Source organism: Dama dama, chromosome 17 (assembly GCF_033118175.1).
Source record: "Dama dama isolate Ldn47 chromosome 17, ASM3311817v1, whole genome shotgun sequence".
NCBI classification, from domain to species: domain Eukaryota; kingdom Metazoa; phylum Chordata; class Mammalia; order Artiodactyla; family Cervidae; genus Dama; species Dama dama.
In genome coordinates this window covers 13,132,753-13,146,464 of record NC_083697.1, presented here as the reverse complement: position 1 = coordinate 13,146,464, position 13,712 = coordinate 13,132,753, and the positions used below count along the sequence as shown (strand labels likewise).

At 41.5% G+C, this 13,712-nt stretch overlaps 1 protein-coding gene across 1 annotated transcript in view; it reads right to left on the bottom strand.

The window, feature by feature from the left end:
* Positions 1-759: 759 nt before the first annotated feature.
* The window catches only part of LOC133071573 (uncharacterized), a 63,293-nt gene continuing 50,340 nt past the window's right edge, over positions 760-13,712 (bottom strand). The window contains exons 17-22 of the mRNA XM_061164080.1: positions 10,611-10,780; positions 8,659-8,820; positions 5,228-5,337; positions 4,523-4,709; positions 3,181-3,319; positions 760-890 (exon numbers count right to left, since the gene is read on the bottom strand). Of these exons, the coding sequence (XP_061020063.1) occupies positions 760-890; positions 3,181-3,319; positions 4,523-4,709; positions 5,228-5,337; positions 8,659-8,820; positions 10,611-10,780 (899 nt within the window). The remainder of the gene's footprint in view (positions 891-3,180; positions 3,320-4,522; positions 4,710-5,227; positions 5,338-8,658; positions 8,821-10,610; positions 10,781-13,712) is intronic.

Here is a 13,712-nt window from a genome sequence, read left to right as displayed (position 1 = left end):
AGTCAAAGGCTTTAGCATAGTCAGTGAAGCAGACACAGACGTTTTTCTGGAACTCCCTTACGTTCCTCAGTAAATAGTGAATAACTCATTGTCTTTGTAGTCTTCTGTGGAGCCCTCTTCTACATTGACTCTTGAAAATCCCCTGTTGCTGTTGGCAACTCTTCTTCTACCATATGAAGTAGGCCGGTTTGCTTGTTGAAGACGTGGGGATCAGCCCAGAGCCAGCTTCAAACAGCAGACACGTAGATTACTCTAGCTGAGCTACCAACTGATTACAGGTTTGTAAGTGATCTTAGTTGAGACCCAAACTGTCAGTTGAGCATCTCCCGAAGTGTTAAAATGAATCATAAGCAAATGAAATGGTGGTTTAACCTATTTTTATTGCATTGATATAAAAATGTACAGTACAGTACAAAAATGCAATATAATATGGTAGGAATGAAAGAAGAGATATTTTGGGGGGAATATTTTCTCAAATACGGATATATGGGATCAAGAAAAACTGAAATGGTATAAGCTGGGACCTTGAAAGGTCTTATTTTTCACTGAATGATCCAAAGTGGTTCTCTTGGTTTAAGTGCCTCATGTTCATTCTTGTGCCAGGAAATTCATTTATTTCTGGATGAGATGTGATTGTTTAATTCAGTCTCAACAAAATCATGCAAATGTTTTGTAAAAAAGTGTTCTCAAGTGAGATATTATAAGATAAAGAAAAAGGAAGGGTAAACTGTGCTTATGGGCACTGTAATCTTCAGGAACTTAGAAAACTGTAGACAGGTCAGTGGATGGACCCATCCTTGATGAGGTCATGGCATTATACTGCAGTTGTGCCTTTCTGTAAATCACTGTCACTCTCACTGGCTTGAATTCAAGAGGTTGTTCTGTTGTCACTGATGAAATGAAAGCAAACAGTTGTCTTAGTTTGAACGTATTCTCAGGTAATCAGTTCAGTTCAGTCCTAGTTTCTCAGGTATTCAGTTGCTCAGTCATGTCTGACTCTTTGCAACCCCCTGAATTGGAGCATGCCAGGCCTCCCTGTCCATCACCAACTCCCAGAGTTTACTCAAACTCATGTCCATGAAGGCGTTGATGCCATCCAGCCATTTCATGCTCTGTCGTCCCCTTTTCCTCCTGCCCCCAATCCCTCCCAGCATCAGGGTCTTTTCCAATGAGTCAACTCTTTGCATGAGGTGGCCAAAGTATTGGAGTTTCAGCTTCAGCATCAGTCCTTTCAGTGAACACCCAGGACTGATCTTTAGGATGGACTGGTTGGATCTCCTTGCAGTCCAAGGGACTCTCAAGAGTCTTCTCCAACACCATAGTTCAAAAGCATCAATTTTTCGGTGCTCAGCTTTCCTCACAGTCCAACTCTCACATCCATACATGACCACTGGAAAAACCATGGCCTTGACTAGATGGACCTTTGTTGGCAAAGTAATGTCTCTGCTTTTTAATATGCTATCTAGTTTGGTTATAACTTTCCTTCCAAGGAGTAAGCATCTTTTAATTTCATGGCTGCAATAACCATCTGCAGTGATTTTGGAGCCCCCCAAAATAAAAGTCTGACACTGTTTCCACTGTCTCCCCATCTATTTCCCATGAAGTGATGGGACCAGATGCCATGATCTCAGTTTTCTGAATGTTGAGCATAGACTCATCTAAATGGATTGTCGTAAAGATTTCCTCAAAGCAATGAGATAAGTGTCATAAAACCAAGAGGTATTAAAAATATAAAGGGACTCATGATTCATGCCCTCAGGTTCTGAAGCTAAATGCTGCCTTATAAGAATGAACTGCTACCAGGAAGCTGCGATTAGCTAGGCTCAAGTAGTACTAACTCTAATCTCATGAGAACTTCTACTAGACCTATTAATTGCTTCTTTACAGATTTATTTTACATCAATTATCTTAATCTTTAGAGAAATCCTAAGATTTAGGTATTTTTCATTAACAACTTAGAGATGAAGGAACTGAAACTGATCTAGAATAATTGGCCAAAGTTAATGCAACTGGTAAATACTGGTACAAGAGTATCTAGTCTGGAAAATATTTTTGACATTAGTCCTTTTTTTGTCAGTGATGATGGTTTTTTTTCAAACTATTGCAAAGGCACTAGAAACCTGCAGTGCCTCAGGGACCACTGACCAGAAAAAGGAAGGAGAGGGGAATAAACCAGGCAGTGCCATGGGCCGCTCACTCCAGGTTCAGCCAGAGCACGTCTTTTATATATGAGTTTTATTTAAAGTTTTATTTTAAAAACTTCAAAATGTGATATATTATCGGGATGTCCATTTTGAACTGTGGTGTTGGAGAAGACTCTTGAGAGTCCCTTGGACTGCAAGGAGATTCAACCAGTTCATCCTAAAGGAAATCAGATCTTTCTAATCACTCCATCCGTCCATCCTAAAGAAATCAGTCCATCCTAAAGGAATCAGCCCATTTTAAAGAAATCAGTACATACTAAAGGAATCAGTCCATTCTAAAGAAATCAGTACATCCTAAAGAACTCAACCATCAAAAAGGAATCAGTCCATTCTAAAGAAATCAGTCCATCTTAAAGGAGATCAGTCCTGGGTGTTCATTGGAAGGACTGATGCTGAAGCCGAAACTCCAATACTTTGGCCACCTGATGCAAAGAACTAACTCATTGGAAAAATCCCTGATGCTGGGAAAGATTGAAGGCAGGAGGAGAAGGGGACCAGAGAGGGTGAGATGGTTGGATGGCATCACTGATTCGATGGACATGAGTTTAAGTAAGCTCCGGGAGTTGGTGATGGACAGGGAGGCCTGGCACGCTGCAGCCCTTGACCCCAAGGAGTTGGGGTCAGTGCAGTCCTTGGGATCATAAAGAGTCGGACCCGACTGAGCAACTGAACTGAACTGAACCATGATGTCTTCTAAAGCTGTATTAGTAGCTTCTTGAAATCAGAACAGTCTTCTCCTGCCTTTGATCTCACAAGTGGGGAACTTCTCATGTCTTGGAGCGGATGGAAATTACTGCCCTTAGAATGTGCTTTGGACTCCAAGATCTCCCATTGACCCTGGCAGCCTTGCTGTCTTTTATGGCTGATTCATATCAATGTATGACAAAACCCACTGAAATGTTGTGAAGTAATTAGCCTCCAACTAAAAAAAATTAAAAAAAAAAAATAAAAAAAGCCAGTTACATTATTCACGTACCTGCAACCTTCTCACTGTTATCAGTGATGTCAGTGCTATCACTGTTATCACAACTCACTGACTTCGGTCCAAAGAGAGACGTGATATCTTCTCCAAATATCTTGAGACAGTTTTCAATGAGAAATTGTATGAAAGAAATCTGTAACACAGAGGGGCAAAAAATGGGGTATTACTGTACATATGGCCTAATAGTAAATCACATTTCATACATGAATCTTGGCTCTCACAAAAAATGCAAAAGAAGTCAGAATAATTCACTTGATTTAAAATATATATATATATATGATATATGCATCAGCTTTTTCTAAGAAATAACTAATCCTTTCAAGAGTACTTTGGGCACAAATTTTAAAATTCTTTTAGTCGGTGGACTAAAGTTATAATATGTGGCCTAGTCTGATAGCTAAAATTTTGTAATGATTGCTACATGCTTAACACTAGGATGATTTTTAAGTAGCCTACATAGGATGTTTGGGACAAAAATGTATATTTTCTTATTAAGTTTTATTTATTTTTATTGAGCTTTTTTCTAGTTTTCTTGAGATAGAATTTATATATAGCATCTCATTAAACTTGATAAAGCATCAAATGCAACACAAATTTTGAAATTCACTTCAGTGAAGAACTATCTGAAACTTGGGTAGCAGAGGTTTCTGTGTGGGGGGGCGGGGTTTGTGACAGAAGAAAGCATCTGGAGAGAAAACATGTCTGTCTGTCTAACTGCATTGCCTTGCCTCACACTTGCTGCCCAGGGGAGCTTGGAAAAGAGCTGTGATCTTCTTAGGCATGTTGTGGCTCTGTCAGGATGTTCTGAAATATTTTACTAGCCTCCTCATCCTCTAGCAGAGACACAATAGAAGCCAAGTATTTTCCTGAGTGAGCCAGAACTGGCAGAGTGAGGCCGGTATGTGTGGAACCTTTGGTGCTCATATTGCCCAGGCCGCCTAAGATGTGCCGAGACTGACCAGATGTATTGGGTGTTGTCATCATTGTGTAATGGTGAAATCATAGTTTGGAGGTTTGTACACCCCTCAGTGATTAGGGGTGTTTAGAGAGTTGAATCTTGGTTCTCAGACTCCAAAGCCAGGTTCTTCTCTATCACACCGTCCTAGTCTTATCTGTCTATTGTTTAATCTCTTGGATGGCAAAGGAGAAGTGACTCGACTGTTCTCAGTTGCAACACACCTTCCCATGCCCAACCAGAGCAGGCCTCTGCCAGTCCAAGGCAGTGTAATTAAAATGTGCCCTTTAAACAACTGGTTCACCAGAGTTAATACCACAGACTTCAGGTTCAAAATGGGGACTCTGCCCTGCAAGGCATAAAAATGAGAGCTCTCCTTACCTTCTTGGTGAAGTTTTCTAATGCTGTGCTGCCAGAATTAAGCAGACCAAGAATGCTTGGGGTGATACACACTGATAAATTATAAGCTGTCATCTGATTGGATGAGGAATGTTGCTCAATGTTGTGTAACACTCCAAAAAGGTATCGCAGAAAAACTACATTGGCTCTTGGCAGCTGGTCTAGAAGCCTAATGACAGAAAAAGGCACTTATCAATAAGGCGAGTCATTTTGCTCAGTAAGTGGAAATACAGAGAACAAAGTACTTCTTTTTATACCATGTCCACAGTCCTTTCTCACAGTTCCAGGCATGAATGCACACAAAAAGGTTTCACCGAGTTTAATTCCTGAGCCAGTAAGAACTGCTCTGGTTAGTTATGTGTTTGTATTTAAGATCGTACCGCTGGCAGATTGGTTCTTTATCATCTCTTTTTAGACCAATGGATTTCATCTCCAACGATCTCGTGTATTCAGAAGGTGTAAAATGGTCAAGCATTCCATATTAATAAGATTAGCAGAAAAACACCAATTACAATGTCACCAATAAGGCGTGCATCTCTTTTCAAACTGGCTTCCATGGGTATGATCAAGTGAAACCTTTTGATACTGGTCATTATTTTAGTGGACACAGCTGTAAACTATAAGCTGATATTTTCCTAAGAGTATGTTGGTTGTATTTTCTCAGAGTTGAGAAAATTGCATCATTACCTCTGGGTCGCAGTTATTTTCTCCTCCTCATTCCCTTGATCAATAACATCAAGCCATTTATCATAGAGAGTGGCTGAAAATATGCCTCCTGGAATATTTTGAAGAAAATCCTTAGATAGATCAAAAAATATATATTAGTCTTATGATAAATTCAATGGAGAAGTTGCAAAGAAAATATTTAGTTGACAAATTCAGTTCAGTCCGTGGTTCGTTCATAGCCACGCAGACTGATTCACACAGAGCTTGGCTGTGATTCTCCACAGCCTTGCACATCCAGAAGGACTGGTTGGATTTTCCCCAACTAAAATTAGACGCATAAAAGTAGAGTTTGGGCTGTAGTGAGAATGAAGCTAAAGCTCCTTCTATCACCTGGAACTTACTCTTTGTGTTCATGTTAGCACATTAGTACAAACTGGCAAGGTCTGGTGATAACTCATCCTAAATCCTGTTAGTTTCTAGCAAAGAAATGCACATACCCATTTTGTTTGTTTACTTAAGACACAGTGCTTGCTCTGAATTCAAGAAAGAGAAGTTCTGAAATAAAACAAACAAAAGTACACCCCTACATGCTCTTATACACATATTAAGAGAAGACTTGAGGTATATGTGCTCTTTGGGGAAAAGCTAGTCTCATAATAGCTTCAGTTTTTTTCCTTCTTTTTTTTTTTTTTAAACCATATAAAAGTTCAGTCCTACAGACTTTTAAGCAGCAGGTGTTAGAAATAAATCGAAAGCCCCAAAGGGCAAACAACATGTTACCCTTACAACTCTTTGAATGGAATATATCCTCCCCAAAGAGGAAAGTGAGAATTTAGATACATTGCAACTTCACACCTGTGGGATAGAAAATGCAAATGTAAGCTTCCTAAGTGGAGGCCTGGAAAGTTCATCACTGATGAACAAGTCTTAGTATCATAGAATGGGGCCTATTAAAATAGATGAAGTTGTAAACTGTTGTGCAAGACTGAGGGGAAATGATTGTATTGCCTTGCCAGTTTCAAAGGCACAACTTGCTTCCACTGGTCTTAATATAGAGCCTGACTTCTCTTAATAGTATCTTGTTCAGGCAGTGTTTCTGGGCAACTGTCGTGATTATAATCCAGTCAGTGTTCACTTGTTTCAGTACTTATTGAGCTGCTGTTTGTGCCAGGCACTCTTTTGAGTACTGAGGACAGAGTACAAAGATAATGTACAAAGTCGCAGTCCTCTCATACTTTTTCTTGTAATTGGTATACAGTACCCAATCATGGTCATTAGGTTTTCACTATGGTTTTTATGGAGTGCCCACAGTACATTTGGAAGGAGGAAGCACTCCATTTCGGTTCAGTCGTTCAGTCGTGTCCTACTCTTTGGGACCCCATGGACTGCAGCACACCAGGCTTTCCTGTCCATCACCAACACCTGGGTCTTGCTCAAATTCACGTTGGCTTCTGGGCGTATGGGAGTGTGCAGCAGGCCTTTGCCTTGTGTACTAAACTACTTGCACTTGGAGAGTGTGTCTCTTCTCTCTCCTGGACCCTGTGCTGTAGAATCGATTGGTGAGACTGAGTATGGTTAGGCCAGGACATGACTCAGGCAGAATATGCTGTGGGTATTTGCTATTGGATCTCTGTTTATAGACAGTTTAGTGGAAAACTCAATGTGGTTCTATGTATTCATTTCTGATTTAGACCAACTCTATGGTTGCTTTACATATGGTATTATCAAGGCTGAGGTTGCAAAGTCTGATTCCCCACCAAGATCAATCAACTTTAGGAAAAGAACACTTTGGGATTGTATAAGACCTGTACCCATAAGTAGCCACCCTCTTACTAGTCTGTGCTTAGAGCATGGAAATAGGCAAGAGCCTAGTAAATCTTGCTCAGAACTCAAATCAGTCCCCAGGGTGCACCTTACAGAGGGTAGCGCTCTACTTGCTGTTTGCACACCTAGTGTGTGTTATTATGGTGCACGTGTAGTAGGGGTCAGCTCCAAGTCGTATCTGCAGTGTTGCTGTTATCATACAATCGAACATTAATAGGGGACAAGGAAAGACCATATGTTTAGTTTCTAAGGTAATTTTAATAACCTGTCTGTAGTTATTACTACATCAATATATCTTTGTTCATAGCTGCTAACAAGTATCAAGATGAATTGATTAAATTTTTTTCCTGTTCTATTATTGCCCTGGTAGAAATTTAACTATACACTTGTGATTTAGCTGTATCATTTCAAACTCAGTCTATTTTTTGTATGAATCTATTGAATTTTCAAAATTCCAAACTGATTTTGACTGTTGCACTCACTTTAAAAATAAGATTTATAAGATGAGGCATGTAATAAAAACTGGTTACCATGTAACTGTAAGCTTGCGTGGTGGGTTAAACATACAAATATTAACAAAGGGTGTTGAAGATGGTAAGGGAGATAAAAGGAGGAACAAATGGTGGAGTCATCCCTACTCTAATTTTAAAGTAAAAGGCATTGACAGACAGGGGAAGGAAGGATGATGAAATGATCAGAGAACTTGGTGGCCTCACTAAGCGTTTTTCGATTCACTGTAAGACAAATGGGCTTCCCAGGTGGTGCTAGTGATAAAGAACCTGCCTGCCAATGCAGGAGATGCAAGGGATGCAGGTTCGATCCCTGAATCAGGAAGATCTCCTGGAGAAGGGCATGGCAGCCCACTCTAGTATTCTTGCCTGGAGAATCCCATGGACCAAGGGGCCTGGTGGGCTACAGTCCATGGGATCACAGAGAGTCGGACGCGACTAGGCGACTAACACACACACACACACACACACACACACACACACACACGAGTTTACCACAGTAAGTAACCATCAGTCTTGCATCCATGCTGAGTTGCTTCAGCCGTGTCTGACTCTGTGCCACCCCATGGACTACATAGCCTGCCGGACTCCTCCGTCCGTGGGATTCTCCAGGCAAGACTACTGGAGTCGGTATGCCAGTCCCTTTTCCAGGGATCATTTCAACCCAGGAATCGAACCCAGGTCTCCCACATTGCAGGCGGATTCTTTACTGTCTGAGCCCCTTGGGAAGTTACTTCTGTTTACTATTTCCAAAAGCTTAATGTAAATTTTATTTTGGAAATGCTGCCTTCGTTAAAAGATGATGAGGAAGTCATCAAAAGCAGGAAGCTTGTTTTGGTAAACACTCTATGTGTAAGTGTGTATTTTGATATTTATTATTATTCTTTTGCATGGAGTGTTCAGGAGTCAAGATGTGCAATGAAAAAGGAAAATATCTAATATATGGGGCTTATCGTATTTGGGGTACCTTCCTTCAATTTTGGCTTTGTGAAGTGTTTTTCACTTTTTCAAATCCTTCCTCTCTTACGCCTCTTATGTTTCTTGGGCAGTCATAATGAAGGACCAGTCATACAGCTTCAGATTTGCTCTGTGTGTGGATAAGGCTCAAACTTTCCTTACCTTTAAGGTGGATGCTACCACAAGAATGGATTCATCATCCAAGTTCACTTTGTCCCCAGAGTTTAGTTTCTTCTTTAGGGCTCTGCATGATTGTATTTTGCCTGACTTTCCGAAGATGCCTTCTGTGAACGGCCCGTTTTGGTTGATAAAGGAAAGCATATCCTATAGGGAAGGAAAGAAAAGAAAAGTATGGGACGTTTCATATCTGCAAGCCCAGAGCACAAGCTTGGTCCTCTTTTGACAGAGCTGTGGTGTATGAGGGTACAGTGCTAGAACTGGACCGAAGTCAATTTGAAAATTTTTCTTCAGTGCCTCTAAATATATTTTCTACCCAACAATCGATTTGGCATTCATACCCTGAAACATTTTAAACACTTGTGTAATCAGACTCTCCGTTTTAGTGAATTTACCGTGTTAAACGTCTCTGCTTTGCGGCCTTTGTAGATTCACCCTCTCCTCCTTCACCGCTCCTTTCTCATCATTCCCTGTAATAGATGCTCTTCCCTGAGTGTGGAAATCTTTTTGCCATATTCATGCTCCATTTGTGTATTCCCCTTTCAGGGACTGTCCACCCCATTCATTCCTATTTCCTGTATTCCCTCCCCTCAAAATCAGGCTCAATATGCCTCTCCTCCTTCTCCGATCACATTTCTTTCTCATCAGCCTTTCTAGTTCCTTTTTCTGTATTTTAATATCCTCTGCTGTCTGCAGAGTAGAGAGATAACAGATATTGGAGCCAGGTTTTTCAAGGAATGTGGAATCTGTTCTGCTGCTTATCCACTGTGAGACTTTAGGCATAGCACATACTTGGGTGAGGCTCTTTGGTTTTTCATTTATGAAGTGGGGGTGATGATAATCATAGCTGCCCCCTAAATTTTCTGTGAAAGACACAGGTCTGGGGTAGTGCTAGCACATAACTTGGATGACAAATTTCTTCATATCTACCATAAAATTCCCTGCATCTAGTGTAGTGCTTGGAGAGATAGTGGACAGTGAACAAGTGTTAATGCTTACAGTTCAATACACTAATTTGATAAAGCACAGTCCAAACTCTGTGACTTTCTTTTGACACATTCTGTCAGGCTCAAATGATTCATTTTTTGCCAGAGGATGAGTACTTTATGCTTAAACACTTGAGTTACAAATCAAATCCGTGTGAGACATTTTGAGTCATAAGGCGGAGTAGACTCAGCTGAAGGAGACTTGAGACGAGTGTCGACTTCAAGGGAGGAGACCAGGAGACCATATGAGGATGAAGTGGACCTCAGAGATTCTTACACACAGAGTCTGAAGGAAAGTTACACAGCTCAAAATAGCCTGGAGTTAAAACTCCCCTCCAGGTCCTCCCCACCATTCTATGCAAAATAAAGAACTCTGTCACCCGAAGAAAAACATGGACATTAGGTTGACTACGCCCAGCTCCCAGCTGGTCCCAGCCTCTGGCCGGTCTCCGAAATTCCTTGCCCCAGCTGTGTGAGAGAGAACTGCTCTGAACAACCTTGGCGAACAGGCCCCGTTAGGACAGTAGCTTTCCACATACAGGCCTGTAGATGCTCACTCTTTTCTTGGGGTGGTGCAGCAGCTCACTCCTCTGACTGCTGCCCCTTCTCGCCTCGTTAAAGGTGATCTGTTCTGTCAAGTGCTGGTCTCATGCTTTCTCCCAACCTCGCCTTCTCTGACTCCCTTACCTTACAGAGTCCATTTTAACTGGCCTGAGCCAGTATAGGTGGGTCTTTGTTGAAATCAGTGGAATGGATGAGAGTATCTTTTCATCTGGTATTTGCCTTCTAACTCTGCAGTACCTAAATCAGACCTTATTCTTTGAAGTAATATTATGAAACTTATCAGACAAAGCCAGACTTCTTCATTTGGGGGTAGATTTGGAAGAGAACACTTGATCTCTCAGAACTCCCCTCCTCAGGAGGGTTACAGAAAACCAAAATAAGACCTACCAGAATTGGGGTGGGCAGGGTGTCGTTATCACATACATCCTCAAGAGGAGCTCCAAAGAGCTGTTTTGGCTTTGTGGGTGGTAGAGGTGGGTGTTGGTTGTCCTCGCGAGTCCTGGAGCTACACCAAAAGGCCCAGTTTTTGACAGAACTCTTGCTAACTGTCTTCTTGTCTGAATCGAATATAGGAGAGAGATTTTCACTAGTAGTAGTTTAGCTTATTTAGCCTGATTTCTACCACTTAGAGTCAGCAGCATGTTCATTGCAGTGGCTCAAAGAGAGAAACTGAACCATTTGTTATATAGAATTCCCCACATTCTGAAACAGACTAATTGCATCCTTGTAGTGTCAACATGTTCTTCTTCCCCATATTCTGCAAACCAGTAGTTAAACCTGGAGGCGGGATCAGACTCAGGGTTGATTCTCCCTGTGAAAGTGTTCCCCAGACAGTGCTGTCTATTCCCTTTGCCCTGTGTCATGAGGCACTTAACCTGTAGCTATACAGCTTTCCTAATGTTCAGTATTATCAGTGGATTCTGGTATCAGATCTCATTTTAAAAGCCAAACATATTTAACATTCAAATCAAGCAGCGTTTGGTTATCATTTACTTTTGTAGTAAGTTTCCTCCCTCTGTTCAATTTCCTGTTTGGCTTTCTGAGTACCCAGTCATGCCCAATTTTCTCTCATCAAAAGAATCGCCTTTCCTGAGACATCCTGCCTGACCCTGGGTTTCAGTCAGCCTCTGGACCTCTTCTCTGGGAGGCCACACCCCTCAGTCAGCTCCAAGGATGACTTCCTGCCCTCACGGTCCTTGGGAAGTAGTCATTAAATGCAGACTATGTGGTAAGTTTACAGGTGGCCATTTTTCTGTAACACCTTCCTCAGCTAACCCAAAGATGAATTTTAACTACCAACAGCCCCTGTCAAAGGAATGCAATGAAGGGCTTTTCCAAGAAAGAGTGATCAGCCGTGAACTATTGAGTTCAAAGTTTCTCGTGCCCAGCTATAAATGTTTTCCTGATATTTGCTCAATAAACCTGCTTAATATTTCCTTAAATAACCTGCTTAAATAGCCAGCTACAGAAGTCAATAGAGGAGCCAAGTTGTAGAAAAATAAACAGAAGAATGTAACCACATGTTTTAAAATGCCCATCCACTTGGCTTTTCTGAGACATAGTGAGTGCATCACCATGTCCATTCAAGTGGGTGAGCCACTTGTGGTGCCGGGTGAGAGAACCAGAAGGCTCCCATTCTGCCTCCTAATGGGATAAGTTACCTGAAGCTCTTTGAGCTTCAGTTTGCTCAAACTTAACATAAATGATGCTACTGACACCTCGCTGGACTACATAACATAATGTACTACTCCGTGCAAGACATGTCACATAGTAGCCTTAATAAAGGTAATTTCCCTCCTTCAAAGGGCCTAAGGTAGCCTAGACATCAGTCAGCTCCCCCACAAGCAGACCCCACCCCCATTCTCCATTTGATTTTGCAGCCTCCAGAAGGTGTGCATTCCTGAAGGAATGTCATCACTTTGCCTTAGGCTCTTCCTGCCTTGACATCATACCGCCATCATTTTTAAAGGAGATGATGAAGAAAGCAAATGCACTCCTAAATTCAGGAAGAAATTCTCCTAATTAATATGTACAAATGTTAAAAGGATACATGTTTATATGGGTTGAGTTGCTTTATGCACCCTGGTTTCCCTGCTCTTAACCTGATTATTTTATTTCTAAAACCACCCAAAGGTATTCATGGATTCCAAATGTATTCATTCATTGTTCAGCTTTAATAAGAATGCTCAGGAAGAACGCTCGATCAGTTGCACCAAAGCTATACGTCCAGCTACCCTGTGAGCATAGATGGAAAGCAAAATAGACATTAAGCCCTATACTTTTATTTTCAGGCCTAGATGACCCTTTCATAATCCTCATTGGTTGGTGTTAGAGTTCTTGTTGGCTATGTGACCAATAAACGTACATACTGCAGCCACAAAAAGTATGGTGCTCAGTTGTTCAGTCGTGTCCAACTCTTGCAACGCTGTGGACTGTAGTCTATCAGGCTCCTGTCTATGGGATTTCCCGGATAATAATACTGGAGTGGGTTGCCAGGGACTGTTAAACAGGTTTACTTTATAACCTCATCTTTCTTAACAATCCTGACAAGATTTAGGTTAGAATTTCCTCATGTTCAAATTAGGGTTTGAATGTTAAAAAGTGAAATGTTGAAACTTTGTGGGTATAGAATAACAATTATGAGAATAAAAATACTTTAAGTAGAAATTCTCTTCTGGCCCCAATACTTCTTAAATTAGTGAGATATTTTATTCAGAGAAAGAAATATCAATGGGACAATATTGGAAATGTAGCAGGGTAGCAGGGATAATAAGAGGAAAGATTTAAACAAAAAAAAACAAACACATAAATATTTAGTCCAGTTCCATTCGCAGCCTGGCTCTGAAGCAGAATGGAAAGTGAGCTTGCTGTGGAGATAGACTCGAGATTTCAAGTCTCAGGGGTGGTCCTACGATTGCAGAGGAATAGGACGGGGAGACCACTTTCTCCCTCACAAATTCATCCGAAGACCATTTGAACGCTGAGCAAATTCCACGAAACAACTTCTGAATGCTGGCAGAGGACATCAGGCACCCAGAAAGGCAGCCCATGGTTTTTGAGAGGAGGTAGGACAAAATATAAAAGATAAAAAGGGAGACAAAAGAGGCAGGGACAGAGATCTGTCCTGGGAAGGGTGTCTTAAAAGAGGAGAAGTTTCCAAACACCAGGAAACACTCTCATAGCGGGTCTGTGGGGAGTTTTGGAATCTCAGAGGACAACATAACCGGGAGGAAAATTAAATATATAAATAAAGAAAACCCACAGATTATGTGCCCAATGGCAACTTGCAGCAGAAAAGTAGCCCAGGCGCTGGCATCCACCACCAGCAAGTGGGGGCTGAACCGGGAGGCATGGGCTGCATTGCTTAGAGTAAGGACCGGGCCTGAATGCCCCGAGGGCAATCTGAGGGAACTAATGTGAGATAGCAACCCGGACTGTGGGATAGCCAGAGAGAGAAAGAGAACTGTCCCGAGAAAAGCCCTAACCTAA